The sequence below is a fragment of the Aquarana catesbeiana genome, linkage group LG03, assembly GCF_042186555.1.
Source record: "Aquarana catesbeiana isolate 2022-GZ linkage group LG03, ASM4218655v1, whole genome shotgun sequence".
Taxonomy (NCBI): Eukaryota; Metazoa; Chordata; class Amphibia; order Anura; family Ranidae; genus Aquarana; species Aquarana catesbeiana.
This window is the reverse complement of record NC_133326.1, coordinates 3,381,194-3,397,636: the sequence shown is the minus strand read 5'-3', so window position 1 is coordinate 3,397,636 and position 16,443 is coordinate 3,381,194. Positions and strand designations below refer to the sequence as shown.

At 45.4% G+C, this 16,443-nt stretch overlaps 1 protein-coding gene across 2 annotated transcripts in view; it reads right to left on the bottom strand.

Moving 5' to 3' along the window:
- The window catches only part of UNC5D (unc-5 netrin receptor D), a 924,160-nt gene that overhangs the window by 95,828 nt on the left and 811,889 nt on the right, over positions 1 to 16,443 (bottom strand). For both annotated transcript variants that reach the window (XM_073618230.1, XM_073618231.1), the window contains one exon: positions 10,234 to 10,383. In XM_073618230.1, the coding sequence (XP_073474331.1) occupies positions 10,234 to 10,383 (150 nt within the window). The remainder of the gene's footprint in view (positions 1 to 10,233; positions 10,384 to 16,443) is intronic.

The window sequence follows — 16,443 nt, the reverse complement described above, 5'->3', positions numbered from 1 at the left end:
CCAACTGAGCATGTGCCAAAGACGCCTCAGTGCGCCAACCTGCACCTGCGCAGAAGATCTGATGGAGAAAGGCAGAAAAATGCCCAGGAGGCGCACAGGAAGTGACCTCAACCTGATGGAAAAATGCGGGAAAATGCCCAGGAGGCGCACAGGAAGTGACCTCAACCTGATGGAAAAATGCGGGAAAATGCCCAGGAGACGCACAAGAAGTGACCTCAAACTTCCCCATATAAGCCCAGCCCAGACACTGCCAAATTGCTGAATGATCTTCAGTTCCCCCTTGTTCCTGTACTAGTGTGTGATCTGTCTGAACCTGTTGTGACCTGGAAACCTGTTTGACTACTCTTGATTGCTGCTTGCCTTTGACCTCGGATTTGTACCTTAACCATTCTACTTCTTTGCTCCTTTTGTACTCAGCTGCCAGATTGGAACCGACCCTGGCTTGGATCTCAACCATTCTTCTTCTGATTAACCCTTTTATACTTCGTTGCCAAACTGGAGTTGACCTCGGCTCGGATCTCGGACTAAGGCTTGCACGGTGCTCCGCACCCCTGGAACTCGGTGTCCACCAAGTCTCTTTCTCCATCTCCAGAGGCTTCAAGGACCCGAGGTGCAAGAGAGGCCTCCCCACTACTTCGGTCTCACCTCAGCTACGTAGCCCTCGTGACACTTAAGTTCTTAAACTCCATTTAGACATCCGATCAATATACTTTTGGGATACTCTAAATTTAGTGCACAGAATAACAGAGGACATTATTTGCCCTGACTACACTCTTCAGGATAATTCCCCTCTTGGCAGACAATAGAACAAGCAACTTAAGGACTCCAGAAAGCCCCAATTCAGCAAAACTGGAGCAGATGCTCAAAGGGTTAGAACAGCAAACAGTCACTAGGATCCTACACTCAGGCCTATACTCACACTGTCCCCTTATACTTTGATGCCTCATTTCAATACAGACACATCTCCTGTGATCTCCCAGGCCTGTTAAATTAGCTCCAGTTCCTCTTAGAAAATAACCCTTCCCCCCAGCTCCCACTGAGCTCGGACCTCAATGAACTCCTACAGACTTCAGCTACTCTGCCAAGAAGGGCAGCAAACTATCAGGCTGGGGACTACTCCTCCTGGACAAGAACCCTGCTGCTCCAGGCCCCAGACTATTTTTACGCTTCTCAGCCATCTACTTGGCATTCTCCCCAAGGAATTGGCTGAGACAACATTAATATTTTTAGGCCTAGGGTCTGCCTCTTCCAACTGACTACATTCTAGAATCCACTAGAAGGAAAGAGAAAATAATTGAGGCCGAAGCCAACGAGATCCGGAACTAGGGTTGCCACCTCATCCCTTTAAACCTGGACACATATTAATTATACAGGTTCTGTGGCTGATTAAGGTGGTAATTAAACTCACTTGGTGCCTTATCTGCATTAAATTAGCCTCAGAAATTAGCCATGTAATTCATATGTGTTCGGGTTTAAAGGATGAGGTGGCAACTCTACCCGGAACAGCCAAACATAATCACACACTGATCCAATGATTACCGATGAGCCAAAAAAAATAGATTTACCGGAGCCTATCTACAGTAGCAATCTATTCTAGGAGAGTGCTACAGATACCACATAAAGTGGAGAAATTATCTCCAAAATGGGGGAGGAAATCTCTTAAGCGGTATGGAAGAATGGTCCTTATTTCTCAACAGAGGTGAGTAAAAGGAAAAAAATGCACCTGCAATTGTGGTTAATAGGAGGAAGAAATGTCCTCACATTGTGTAAATTGGAGGAATAATATATGGGGGAAAGCTGGGAGGGTACTGTGGGGACTTCTTATGGTTTTGCACGCTCTGTGGGGCTTTGAGTGTGGAGAGGAGCCCTGGGGCAGAGTTGGGGTAATATGGGGGGGGGGGGTCCTGCAGAAGGCTACTGAGGTACCGTGAGGGCTCTGCAAGTAGGCACAGTGGGGCAATGGGGCTGCTGTGGCTGGCAGGGGGGCATTGTGAGAAGAAGATGGGCTCAGTGGAGGAAGCACTGTGGATGGCTGAGGGCACTAACTATGGCCCTCCAGTTGTTTAGGAACTATAACTCCCATCATGTCTAGTCATGTCTGTGAATGTCAGAGTTTTGCAATGCCTTGTGAGACGTGTAGTTCCTCAACAGCTTGAGGGCCGTAGTTTGGAGATCCCTGCTGTAGTAGGTTGTAGTAGAAGTAGGGCGTACAGAACTTTCAGAGGACAGTGAGAACAGAGGTTGCTCCCCCCACTCCACCACTACACAGATACACCATTTAGAGCTGTTGTCAAACCGGTGTTGGTTGGTCACCAGGCTGCTGATAAGGCTGTACAACCGGCCCTCCTGTAGGGGGCCCGAGCCTCATCAGTCCAGAACGGGGCCTGGGCACCTGCAGGATAGGAGACCCAGTATAAATACTGTTGAATCTCTCCAGTGAGGAAACAGCAATAAAAATCTGAAAATCTGAAAGGGACTTTAAAGCAGAGATCCACCCAAAAGGGGAAGCTCCACTTATCTACTTCCTTCCCCCCTTTGGTGACACATTTGCCACCTTTTGGGGGGAGTGGGGAACGATGACCTATCAAAAAAGGTACCTGCTCCCACTTCCATGTAAAGGCGACGACTTACGTTATTTGCATCCCCTCCTCCCCCCACCCCGCTGCCTTCTGGGAGACACACTCAGGTCCCAGAAGACAGCGGGACCATTCAGAAAGCACAGTGTGAATTTCGCATGCGCAGTAGGAAAAAGGCGTTGAAGCCGCAAGTCTTCACTTCCTGTTTCCCTTAGCAAGGATGCCGGTGCCTGCACCCAGAGCCGGTGGACAGGTCGGCTTTGCGTGCCGACATTGCAGGCTCCCTGGACAGGTAAGTGTCCTTATATTAGAAGTAAGGCTTAATTTGTTTTAATAAAGGCTGGAACTCCACTTTAACCTTTCCCCATCCAACCTACAACTGAAAAAGATTTGTCTTCAGATACCCTTTAAGACAGCTTTTCTCAACCTCTTTACGTCCAGGGAACCCTTGAAATCGTTTTCAGGTCTAGCAGAACCCCTTAACCAGTCCATAGAGTAGTGATGAGAATGCCACCCTTCCAGACACCTTATTAGATCCTTGGTGTCATGTCACTGGCTCTTTCAAATGGGGTTGGTCCCAGGAATATGGAGGCACCATCAAATGGGAGGTCAGTGAGCCACAGCTCTACTATACCCCTAGAATACCGCTACTACAGTGATCTTCCCTTGATTCCAGGTCCCGTGCCGAGCGGCTGCCCTGCTGCATTGTGAACACAGAAGGTCGGTTTCTCAGGACGGACTCCATTCAGAGATTGATTTGCATTTTCTCAATGAGTGCAGAGCATTCTCTTATTGGGTGAGGTTGAGAGGAGGGGTGGTGATGTCACAATCTCCACCTCACCCAATCATTGAGAAAATGGAAGCATTCTGTGATTGGCATCTGTGTCCAGCAGCCCACATCCTGTGTTCACAATGAAGCAGGGCAGCTGCTCAATACGGGACCTAGGACCTAGAGTAGCAGTGTAGTACTGATGCCTACTTCGGAGATTTTCAGCATCTAGAGGGATCCCACAGATATATACAGGTCCTTGAAAAAGTATTCATACCCCTTGAAATTTTCCACATTTTGCCATGTTACAACCAAAAAACATAAATATATTTTATTGGGATTTTATGTGATAGACCAACACAAAGTGCCACATAATTGTGAAGTGGAAGGAAAATGATAAATGACACAAATAAATATGTGAAAAGTATGGCGCCCCCCGGAGTCAATACTTTGTAGAACCCCCTTTCTCTACAAGTATTTTTGGGGATGTCTCTACCAGCTTTGCACATCTAGAGAGGACATTTCTGCCCATTCTTCTTTGTAAAATATCTCAAGCTCTGTCAGATTGGATGGAGAGCGTCTGTGAACAGCAATTTTCAAGTCTTGCCACAGATTCTCAATGTGATTTAGGTCTGGACTGTGACTGGGCCATTCTAACACATGAATATGCTTTGATCTAAACCATTCCATTGTAGCTCTGGCTGGATGTTTCGGGTCGTTGTCCTGCTGGAAGGAGAACCTCCGCCCCAGTCTCAAGTCTTTTGTAGACTCTAACAGGTTTTCTTCTAAGATTGCCCTGTATTTGTCTCCATCCATCTTCCCATCAACTCTGACCAGTTTCCCTGTCCCTGCTGAAGAAAACCATCCCCACCACATGATGCTGCCACCACCATGTTTCACGGTGGGGATGGTGTGTTCAGGGTGATGTGCAGTGTTAGTTTTCCCCACACATAGCGTTTTACTTTTAGGCCAAAAAGTTGAATTTTGGTCTCCTCTGACCAGATCACCTTCTTCCACATGTTTGCTGTGTCCTCCACATGGCTTCTCACAAACTACAAACAGGACTTCTTATGACTTTCTTTCACCAATGTCTTTCTTCTTGTCACTCTTCCATAAAGGGCAGATTTGTGGAGAACACGACTAATAGTTGTCCTGTGGACAGATTCTCCCTCCTGAGCTGTGGATCTCTGCAGCTCCTCCAGAGTTACCATGGACCTCTTGGCTCTTCTCTGATGAATGCTCTCCTTGCCCGGACGGTCAGTTTAGGTGGACGGCCATGTCTTGGTAGGTTTGCAGTTGTGCCATACTCTTTCCATTTTCCGATGATGGATTGAACAGAGCTCCGTGAGATGTTCAAAGCTTGGGAGATTTTTTTATAACCTAACACTGCTTTATACTTCTCCACAACTTTATCCCTGACCTGTCTGGTGTGTTCCTTGGCCTTCATGATGCTCTTTGTTCACTAAGGTTCTCTAACAAACTGAGATTAAATGATACACAGGTGGACTCTATTTACTAATTAGGTGACTTCTGTTCCACTAGATTTTAGTTAGGGGGTATCAGAGTAAAGGGGGGCTGAATACAACCCCCCCCCACACTTTTCACATATTTATTTGTATCATTTATCATTTTCCTTCCACTTCACAATTATGTGACACTTTGTGTTGGTCTATCACATAAAATCCCAATAAAATACATTTATGTTTTTAGTTGCAACATGACAAAATGTGGAAAACTTCAAGGGGTATGAATACTTTTTTCAAGGCACTATACGTACTTAGGTATTCGGTTGAATCAAACAAATTCCAGTTAGGGTTTAGGTTTAGGTAGTCATATATTCTACTTTTGTTTTGAGGATCACATCTATGTGCATATTGTTCATGTTACACTCGCTAAACGCAAAGAAGGGAAAGAGAGAAAAAAAAAGGAGAAGAAGGGAAGTAATAAGAGGACTACCAAGGGTAGGACTAGGTAGGAACCATAGTTAGAAAACATTGGTTTCCCTGGAAACTCCATCATGGCTGGTAATAGGAACAGTAACCGAATTCCCTTTAGCCCGGGTCAGGTCAGACTCAGATGAGTCTCTAAACCTGGACCAGGCGTTCCTGGTTCTTGTGTTAGGAGGAGAAGAAGTGAAGTAATAAGAGGACTACCAAGGGTAGGAGTAGGTAGGAACCATAGTTAGAAATCATTTGTTTCCCCCGGATACTCCATCATGGCTGGTTATAGGGACAGTGACTGATTTCCCTTTAGCTCATGTCAGGTCAGACAAGTCTCTAAACCCGGACCAGGCATTCCTGGTTCTTGTGTTAGGAGGAGAAGAAGGGAAGTAATAAGGGGACTACCAAGGGTAGGAGTAGGTAGGAACTATAGTTAGAAAACATTGGTTTCCCCGGATTCTCCATCATGGCTGGTTAGGGACAGTGACTGAATTCCCTTTAGCCCGGGTCAGACTCAGACGAGTCTCTAAACCTGGACCAGGCATTCCTGGTTCTTGTGTTAGGAGGAGAAGAAGGGAAGTAATAATGGGACTACCAAGGGTAGGAGTAGGTAGGAACTATAGTTAGAAAACATTGGTTTCCCCGGATTCTCCATCATGGCTGGTTAGGGACAGTCTCCAAATCCCCTTTAGCCCGGGTCAGACTCAGACGAGTCTCTAAACCTGGACCAGGCGTTCCTGGCTCTTGTGTTAGGTGGAGAAGAGATACCTGAATTAATGTGTCTATGAAGAAGTATTTAATAAACAACCATTTTACGTAACCAAATGCTTTTGAAAAGTTGTCGTTACATTGTTACCAATGATATAAGAATACAGCGATGTCCTCAGGGGGTTGTAGATGGCTCACCAGACCTTTTTTTTGGTTGTTGGGGCTCATAGATGGGAACCGGTTTTAGAGGAAGGAAGGCCCCCGCAGCCCCATTCATATTCATAGAAGTCCATGTCACGGCTCCACCTGTAGCCGATGCGGGGCCCATCACCGGAGGTTATTTACACCATGGTGGGGGCAGGGAATGTGATTTCAATTTGCAGTATTTCACTTCCAGTTTTATTTCCAGAAATGGAAGCAGATTTTTACTTACCGTTATCTCTTCTATTCTTATATATCTCTGACATATATAGTTTAATGATTTGTGCGTTCAATTCCCTTTACGTTTATGTTCTTATAGGGATAGAAGTGGATGAAATTGCTATTTTATTTACAGTAGAGTTCTAAAAAAAAAAAAAACTTTTATGGCTCTATAATGTAAAAATGTTTTCCATCACTGGTGAGGAGACTGAACAGAAACGATGGGAGTTCCTCGCACTAACTTTACTTTTTATTTTATATACCATCTTATTGGTTCTTTTCTTCTTCAGTAGTTGTTCTTAACTTTGTAATGAGAACTAATACAGCGGAACCCCCGACTGCGAGTAACGCGGTTTACAAGCGTTTCGCAATACGAGCTGTTTTTTGTTTTTTGTTTTTTTTTTTAATTCTGAGCGTTGTCTCACAAGACGAGCAGGATTTAAAACTGTGGGGTGTCCAGTACCGCATTTGGCCAGAGGTGCGGAGGGGCGCCAGTGATGCTCAGAGACACTAGGAGACACTAGGAGACACTAGGAGACACTCAGAGATGCTCGGAGAAGCTCGGAGATACTAGGAAGTGCTCTGATACACTAGTAGATGCTCTGAGGTGCTCCAAGATACTAGGAGACACTAGCAGAGAATCGGAGACCCTCTGAGACACTCTGAGACGCTCGAAGAGACACTAGGAGACGCTAGGAGACGCTCATAGATGCTCGGAGACACTGTAAGACACTAGGAGACGCTCTGAGGCGCTCTATGATACTAGGAGACACTAGGAGACACTCAGAGATGCTCTGAGACACTCTGAGACACTAGGAGACACTCTGAGACACTAGGAGACACTCTGAGGCACTCTAAGATACTAAGAGACACTAGGAGACACTCAGAGATGCTCTGAGACACTCTGAGACACTCTGGGACACTCTGGGACACTCTGGGATACTCTGAGACACTCTGAGATGCTCAGAGAAGCTTGGAGAAGCTTGGAGCCGCTCAGAGATGCTCTGAGACATTAGGAGAAGCTCAGAGACGCTCTAAGATACTAGGAGACACTAGGAGACACTAGGAAACACTAGGAGATGTTCAGAGATGCTCAGAGACACTCGGAGATGCTCAGAGACACTAGGAGGTGCTCTGAGACACTAGTAGACGTTCAGAGACACTCTAAGATACTAGGAGACACTAGGAGACACTCAGAGATGCTCTAAGGCGCTCCAAGATACTAGGAGACACTAGCAGACAATCGGAGATGCTCTGAGACGCTCGGAGACGCTCTGAGACACTTAAAGAGACACTAGGAAACGCTCAGAGATGCTCTAAGATACTAGGAGATACTCAGAGATGCTCAGAGACACCCTGAGACACTCTGAGACACTAGGAGACACTTGGAGACACTCTGAGATGCTCAGAGACACACAGAAACACTCAGAAAACACTCCGTTTACTGAGTGTCTCTGAGCATCTCTGAGTGACTCCAGCACCCCCGCACCTTTGGCCACATGCGGTACTGCATAGACAGATTACAAGCATTCTTCTGGAACTAATTATGCTCGTAATCCAAGGTTCCAATGTATTAGTAATTCTATGGAGGGTTCATACTCCACCGCAGCAGCTACACTTCAACCTTTAATAAACAATGCCAACCGCCCCATTAATATTTAACTATAGGTTCCTCTCACTGGTGGCAGTGCTTACTACCCCCCATGAAAAGTGATCCAAGGTCTATCACTTTTTAGAAGGCAGTGAAAGGAGGTTGTGTTCATAAGGCAATACTCTTATAAGAGAAACTCTGCATGTAGTGTTAAAGTGCATATTCACCCTAAAGAGCATGTTGGGTGGCCCTGACTCCTCCCCCCCCCCTTACAATTTTTTTTACTTTATTCATTCTGAAAAACAGAACTTCCGCAGCTCTTGCTATGGCGAGTATTTCTCCCCACCCCCTGCATAGGCACAGGGCTCGTGTGCTGAGAGAGCCCTGCGCATGCACGGGGCCCCCAGGCATTGGTGAAGGTGCGAGATTTCCTGTATGTGGAATGACGGCGACCAGGGAAGTCTGAAAATGTCTATGTGCAGCGAATCACCTGTGTGTGCGCATATGTGCCGGCGGGCTCTGCCAACACCCAGATACAGGGCAGAGTCTGTGGGTACATCTGTGCAAGTATCATAATGGTGGCACCTGGGGGGGGGCGGAGTTAGGATTAATAAGTTGCTCTGTGAGCAGGATGAGGGGAGGAGCCGATACACCTGTGTAAGACTGAAGGGGAGGGGCGGAGTTAGGCTTAACAAGTGGCACTGTGAGCAGGATGAGGGGAGGAGCCAGTACACCTGTGTAAGTCTGAAGGGGAGGGGAGGGGCGGAGTTAGGCTTAACAAGTGGCACTGTGAACAGGATGAGGGGAGGAGCCGGTACACCTGTGTAAGACTGAAGGGGAGGGGCAGAGTTAGGCTTAACAAATGGCGCTGTGAGCAGGATGAGGGGAGGAGCCAGTACACCTGTGTAAGACTGAAGGGGAGGGGCGGAGTTAGGCTTAACAAATGGCGCTGTGAGCAGGATGAGGGGAGGAGCCAGTACACCTGTGTAAGACTGAAGGGGAGGGGCGGAGTTAGGCTTAACAAGTGGCACTGTGAGCAGGATGAGGGGAGGAGCCGGTACACCTGTGTAAGACTGAAGGGGAGGGGCGGAGTTAGGCTTAACAAATGGCGCTGTGAGCAGGATGAGGGGAGGAGCCAGTACACCTGTGTAAGACTGAAGGGGAGGGGCGGAGTTAGGCTTAACAAGTGGCACTGTGAGCAGGATGAGGGAAGGAGCTGGTACACCTGTGTAAGACTGAAGGGGAGGGGCAGAGGTAGGATTAACAAGTTGCTCTGTGAGCAGGATGAGGGGAGGAGCCAGTACACCTGTGTAAGACTGAAGGGGAGAGGAGGGGAGGGGCGGAGTTAGGCTTAACAAGTGGCACTGTGAGCAGGATGAGGGGAGGAGCCAGTACACCTGTGTAAGTCTGAAGGGGAGGGGAGGGGCGGAGTTAGGCTTAACAAGTGGCACTGTGAACAGGATGAGGGGAGGAGCCGGTACACCTGTGTAAGACTGAAGGGGAGGGGCGGAGTTAGGCTTAACAAATGGCGCTGTGAGCAGGATGAGGGGAGGAGCCAGTACACCTGTGTAAGACTGAAGGGGAGGGGCAGAGGTAGGATTAACAAGTTGCTCTGTGAGCAGGATGAGGGGAGGAGCCAGTACACCTGTGTAAGACTGAAGGGGAGGGGCGGAGTTAGGCTTAACAAGTGGCACTGTGAGCAGGATGAGGGGAGGAGCCGGTACACCTGTATAAGACTGAAGGGGAGGGGCAGAGGTAGGATTAACAAGTTGCTCTGTGAGCAGGATGAGGGGAGGAGCCAGTACACCTGTGTAAGACTGAAGGGGAGAGGAGGGGAGGGGCGGAGTTAGGCTTAACAAGTGGCACTGTGAGCTGGATGAGGGGAGGAGCTGGTACACCTGTGTAAGACTGAAGGGGGAGGGGCGATTTAACTCTCCAGCATCCACCACAAGCAGAACTATAATTTTAAGGCAAGGTGACTCTTTAAAAAAAAAGTTGCTGGATTTGCTGACAGCGTTTTCCGTGTCGGGTTTCCGGTGACGGGGAGACTCCTGGCAGCAGACGTTTAATAATCATTATGGCCGCACATCTGATAGCCTTCCAGCAGCTCTAAACACATTAGCTATTAATCAATGTGTTAAATAAATAAATAAATAAAAAAAAACCCCGATTGTTGTTGCCGCGTCTGCCGGAGAGATCTAAAGTGGGAAGTGTAAGCGGGTGTCATACCTGACATGCAGTAAATGGTTTGATCCTCCAGAGGAACGGCGGGATGTCGAGAACTGAAATCTGGATGCTGAAGGTATTCCCCTTGAAATGAAGCAACTTTGGTTCTTCCAGGAGCTGTCCTCCTTGATGTCGCTCGTCGGCCAGCACTTCCTGCGGAGAGGAGAAGGAGGAAAATCAATAAGAGGATGAGCCCGCCGGGGGCGATCGAAAGGTGGCAGAGTGGCATTCTGAATAATGTCATCCTCCCTGGCAGGCTGGATTGAAATCATCATAAAAATGCATTTTAAAGAGAGAAGAATAAATGCGATTAGCGTCGGGCCTGGCCGCTTAGAACTCGCCTGTCATTTAGCGAGAATGGAATGGCAGCGCAAATTCTAATAACAAACATATTACCAATATTTCACCGCGCCGCGGCCAAATCAAGTGACAAGAACTTATAATAAAAACCCCATTCTTCTTCACCGCCGGCCATCGATCGATGAAGATTACGGGGCCCATTCAGAGCAGAAGCTGCATGTTCACGCCGCATTTTTTGCGCGGTGACGTGCATTTGATGCGCGTTTTTACATGCATTCGGGGTCCCTCCTGTGATCGTGCCCACCGCGCACCTGCAGCGGCCGACGCGCTCTGTGATCACCAGCGTCCGGAGGACATTGCTGATCACAGATTAAGGTAAAGAGCCAATCAGCGGCTCTTTACCGCGTGATCCGCTGTGTCCAATCAGAGCTGATTGAGGATCATTTATTGTTATATACGGAATGTACAGCCAATCCTACAAGCGAGAATAGACTTTGTAATCAGAAAGATACAAATATAATATATGAAATCTTTTTTTTTTTAACCTCTTAGAGACCGCCCCACGCACATTTACTGCGGCAGGGCGGCGGCTCTGTGCCAAATCACCTTCCTAGTACGTGAACTGACACTTCCAGGTCTGGGGCGTGCCGCCGGCAACCCTCTCCAATCAGCCAATCAGCGGGGATACAAGGCAGAACGCCGTTCTGTGAGAGGGGAATGTATTGATCCTGTGTTTCTGCTAAGCAGGAACACGCATCTTTACGAGACATGTGCGGCTCGTTTCGTTCCGAATGAAAATTCTGACGAAACTTCGTTATTTGGAAATTCGGATGTATCCGAATTTCCGAATTAGAATAGTATCGAAATTAAACAAATCCGAAATAACGAAAAAAAAAAAAAATAAATCAGACGAAATTCAAATTTGAATTGTTTTCAAATCATTTTGGAATACTTTTCGAATAGTTTTCAAAATCCGAGGTTCAAAAAGTTTCCGAATTCAAATAGTTTTCCAATTTCCAAAGAGAATAAAATAGGATAGAAAATAAAGGATAAAAAAAATAAAATAAATAATAATAATAAAAAATAAATAAATATATTATATATATATATATATATATATATATATATATATATATATATATATATATATATATATATATATATATATATATTAAATATATAATAGTATAGTATAATATAGTTTATTAGTATATATATATATATATATATATATGTATATATATATGTATATATATATATATATATATATATATATATATATATATATATATATATATATGTATATATATATATATATATATATATATATATATATATATATATATATATATATGTATTTTTTTTTTTCCATTCCTTTTTTCTATTTATTTTCTATTCTATTTTATTATTTTTGGAAATTGGAAAAACTATTTGAAATTGATTGGAAAACTTTTCAGATCGATTCGAAACTAAACAAATTCCGAAGACGAAGAAAACAAATGTATCAAAATCTAAAAATGTGTACCTATATAAAAATAGAAAAGTGACGTATGCAAAAATGTGTACATTTGTAACAAATTCATGTAAATAACAGATCGAAACGCAACGTTAACACATTTTTTCGCACCGCAGGAGGTGAAAACTCCGTTTGTGGGGAAAAAACTTGGATCTTATGTACAATTAGAACAAGGTACATTAACCACTTCCGGCCCAGGCCAATTCTGACACTTCTCTCCTACATGGAAAAATCATCATTTTTTTTTTTTTTTGATAGAAAATTACTCAGAACCCCCCAAACATTATATATACAGTGAGGGAAAAAAGTATCCAATCTCTGCACCATGGCCAAGACCAAAGAGCTGTCCAAGGACATCAGGGAGAAGATTGGAGACCTACACAAGGCTGGAATGGGCTACAAGACCATCGCCAAGCAGCTTGGTGAGAGGGTGACAACAGTTGGTGGGATTATTCACAAATGGAAGAAACACAAAATAACGATCGATCTCCCTCGGTCTGGGGCTCCATACAAGATCTCACCTCGTGGAGGTTCAATGATCATGAGAACGGTGAGGAATCAGCCCAGAACTACACGGGAGAATCTTGACAATCATCTCAGCTGGGACCATAGTCACCAAGAAAACAATTGGTAACACACTACACCGTGAAGGACTGAAATCCTGCAGCCCCCGCAAGGTCTCCCAGCACAGGAAATCACATGTACAGGTCCATCTGAAGTTTGCTAATGAACATCTGAATGATTCAGAGGAGAACTGGGGGAAAGTGTTGTGGTCAGATGAGACCAAAATCGAGTTCTTTGGCATCAACTCAACTCGTCGTGTTTGGAGGGGGAGGAATGCTGCTTATGACCCCAAGAACACCATCCCCCACCGTCATACATGGAGGTGGAAACATTATGCTTTGGGAGTGTTTTTCTGCTAAGGAACAACTTCACCGCATCAAAAGGGACGACGGACGGGGCCATGTACTGTCAAGTGTACCATTTATTTAAAATTAGTATAACAAAAGCGGTTGGCTGCCTACAATAAAAGGTGCCTACTCCCGAAACTGGGAACACTTGCATGTAGATACTTTGAGAGGGATTGCAAGCCGATCTGGACTCTCGAGCCGACGTGCATTCCACCGCCATAGGAAGCGACATTTGCTTCCCGATGACGGCGCAAGACGAAACGTACGATGAGGCGCATAGAGCGGCTGGCAATCCCTGCCAAAGTATCTACATGCAAGTGTCCCCAGTGCTGGGAGTAGGCACTTTTTAATGTAAGCAGCCAATTGGCTTTTTTTTTTACGCTAATTTGAAATAAATGGTTTTCCGCTATGGTACTTTCTCTCTCTTATTTGTAATGGGATACCTCGGTAGAGAGGGGGCTGTGATTTGGAAGGGTACCCTGGTTCCTCTCCAGTTATTACGCAAGCGAGTTTTAAAGACCCACAAACAAAGCCTATTCTGACCTTTTTTTAGTTAAAGAGGTCATTGTTCTTCTGGTGAGTAGGAATGTTTACACACACATTGGGTGCAACTGACGCATCTGTCTATGGTGATGGTGGCAAGTTTGGAAATCGATCAAAGAGGAACTTACGGTCTTTTAAATGAATTTATTTACTTTTGTTATATTGCTGTACAGTGGAACCTTGGACTACGAGTATAATCCGTTCCAGGAGAATGCATATCAAAGCGAGTTTCCCCATAGAAGTCAATGGAAACAAAGATAATTCGTTCCGTATTGACTTCTATTGCATGCAATACCGCATGTGCCAGAGGTGGGGGGGCACCGGAGAGCCTCAGAAATACTCGGGGACAGCTCGGCTGAACTCGGAAACCCTCGAAAGGCTCGGTAATACTCAGGAACAGAGTATTTTTCCGAGTGGTTCCAAATATTTCCGAATGGCTCAGAACAGTTCCAAGTGTCACCGGCGCCCCCGCACCTCTGGCCATATGCGGTACTGCACACCCCATTGGCTTGAATCCTGCTTGTTTTGCGAGACAACACTCACAAACCGAGTCTTTTAAAAGAAAAGTTGCTTGTCTTTCAAAGCGCTCGTTAACCGCGTTACTCGTAAACTAAGGTTCCATTGTATATGGAATGTAAAATTCTTTTGCACAGAGCACTTTATTATACCTGGTTGTTTATGGTATAATCTTCTATTTTATTTTCTAGTTGATTGATCAATGCACTAGCGCCCCGACCACTGTCACTGACCTTTGTGATCGCCAACTAGAGTTTTGCCACCAAGTCGTGTTTTGTGAAGGGGGTCAAATACTTATTTCACTCATTAAAATGCAAATCAATTTATAACTTTTTTTAAAATGCTTTTTTCTGGATGTTTTTGTTGTTATTCTGTCTCTCACTGTTTAAATAAACCGATCAATAAAATTACAGACTGATCAGGTCAGTGGGGCAAACGTTCAAAATCAGCAGCCGATCAAATACTTTTCCCCCCCCTCACTGTACATATTTAGCGGAGACCCTAGGGAACAAAACGGCGATCGTTGAATTTTTTATGTCTTGCGGTATTTTTCAAATTTTTTGGAAAATAAAAACACTTAAAAAAAAAAACAAAAACCACTAGCCCAATTTTTTAGTAAAATGCGAACGATGATGTTACGCCGAGTAAATAGATACCTAACATGCCCTGCTTTAAAATTGCGCACACACGTGAAATGGCACCAAACTTCGGTACTTAAAAATCTAGCAACGCCTTAAAATTTTTCAGATGTTACCAGTTTAGAGTTACAGAAGAGGTCTAGTGCTAGAATTATTACTCTAATATCGCGGCGATACTCACATTTGAATGTCATGCGACCTAGGTATGCGTTTGCTTCTGCGTGCGAGCACGTGGGGCGCTTTACCATTTTTTTCTTTTTATTTGTTTATTTTGATTCTATTTTATTTTTTTTTTAATTTTCCCTTTTTTTATACTTTTATTCCTATCAGTGGAACCTCGGTTTGCGAGTAACGCGGTGAACGAGCGTCTCACAAAGCGAGCACTGTATTTCTAAAAATCCTAACTCGATTTGCGAGTGTTGTCTTGCAAAACAAGCAGGATTCAGGCCAAAAGTGGTGTGCAGTACTGCATTTGGCCTGAGGTGGGAGACGCCAGAGCCAAACAGCGCCGATCGTCGGCGTTTGGAAATGCACGGAAAGGCCCGAGGACAGTTCGACTGACCTCGGCAAACCTCAGAAAGGCTCGTGAAGGGAGTCTTTCCAAGGTTTGCTGAGGTCATCTGAAGGGTGCTCGGGCCTTTTTGGCCGTTTCCAAGGCTCTCCGGCGCCCCCCCCCGGCTCTGGCCACATGTGGTATTGCATCCCATTGAAGTCAATGCGGAACTAATTATTTTCGTTTCCATTGACTTCAAAGGGAAAACTCGCTTTGATATGCGAGTACTTTGGATTACGAGCATACTCCTGGAATTAATTATGCTCGTAATCCGAGGTTCCACTGTACAAGGAATGTAAACACCCCTTGTAATAGGAATAGGGCATGACAGGTCCTCTTTAAGGAGAGATCTGAGGTTTATCCGAGTCCCCAAATCTCTCCTCTATACTGGAAAGCCTGAGATAAAAAAAAAAAAATCATATAAATAAAGATCTCAGGTTTTTGAACTAAAAAAAAAGCGCCGGTGTTTACATCTGTCATAGCTGGAAGTGAGGTCATGACGTCGCTTGAGGCCTCGGAGTCATAGAGTTGGCCAGGGAACATCTGGTCCACGATCAGCTCTATGGTAAACCACCACTGCTGGCCAGTTCATTCTACAGTTCCCCAATCGCACGGGTGAGCCAGGAGAAGCACCAGAGGGCACCGATGAAGCTAAACTGATGGGCACCGATGAGGCTAAACTGATGGGCACCGATGAGGCTAAACTGATGGGCACCGATGAGGCTAAACTGATGGGCACTGATGGGCACTGATGTCCCCCCCCCCCCTCCGTCCCACTGCCTGTAAAAGCAATCAAGCGGCTGAACAGCCACTATGATGGCTTTTACATGACAGGGAATCGCCGGCTGAAAAAAACGATATCCGAACGAAGCCTGTAGCTGCACCCATCATCCAGATATCTCCACTTCAACCTAAGAACGTCATACGATGTCCACCTAAGGTCCCGTCAGTCCAGAAAGGTCTACAACGGCCAACAGATGAGTCCTTCTGGCCAATGTGTTGTCTGTCAGATTGACAGAACATTCTCGAGTTCTCACGTTGGGGTATACGGGATGAATGTTATGTGGATGTAGTATATTTTTTTTATGCAACTTCCTATGATTTTTTATACTGTAAGCTGCTATGGGGACAGAGCCTTGCGGAGAGGTGTTACCTCTGTAGCGGCACGTGTTCTCCTCCATGGTTATATATAGAAATGAGAGCCGCCCAGGGCTGATTTCTGCAGCAAGCAGAACA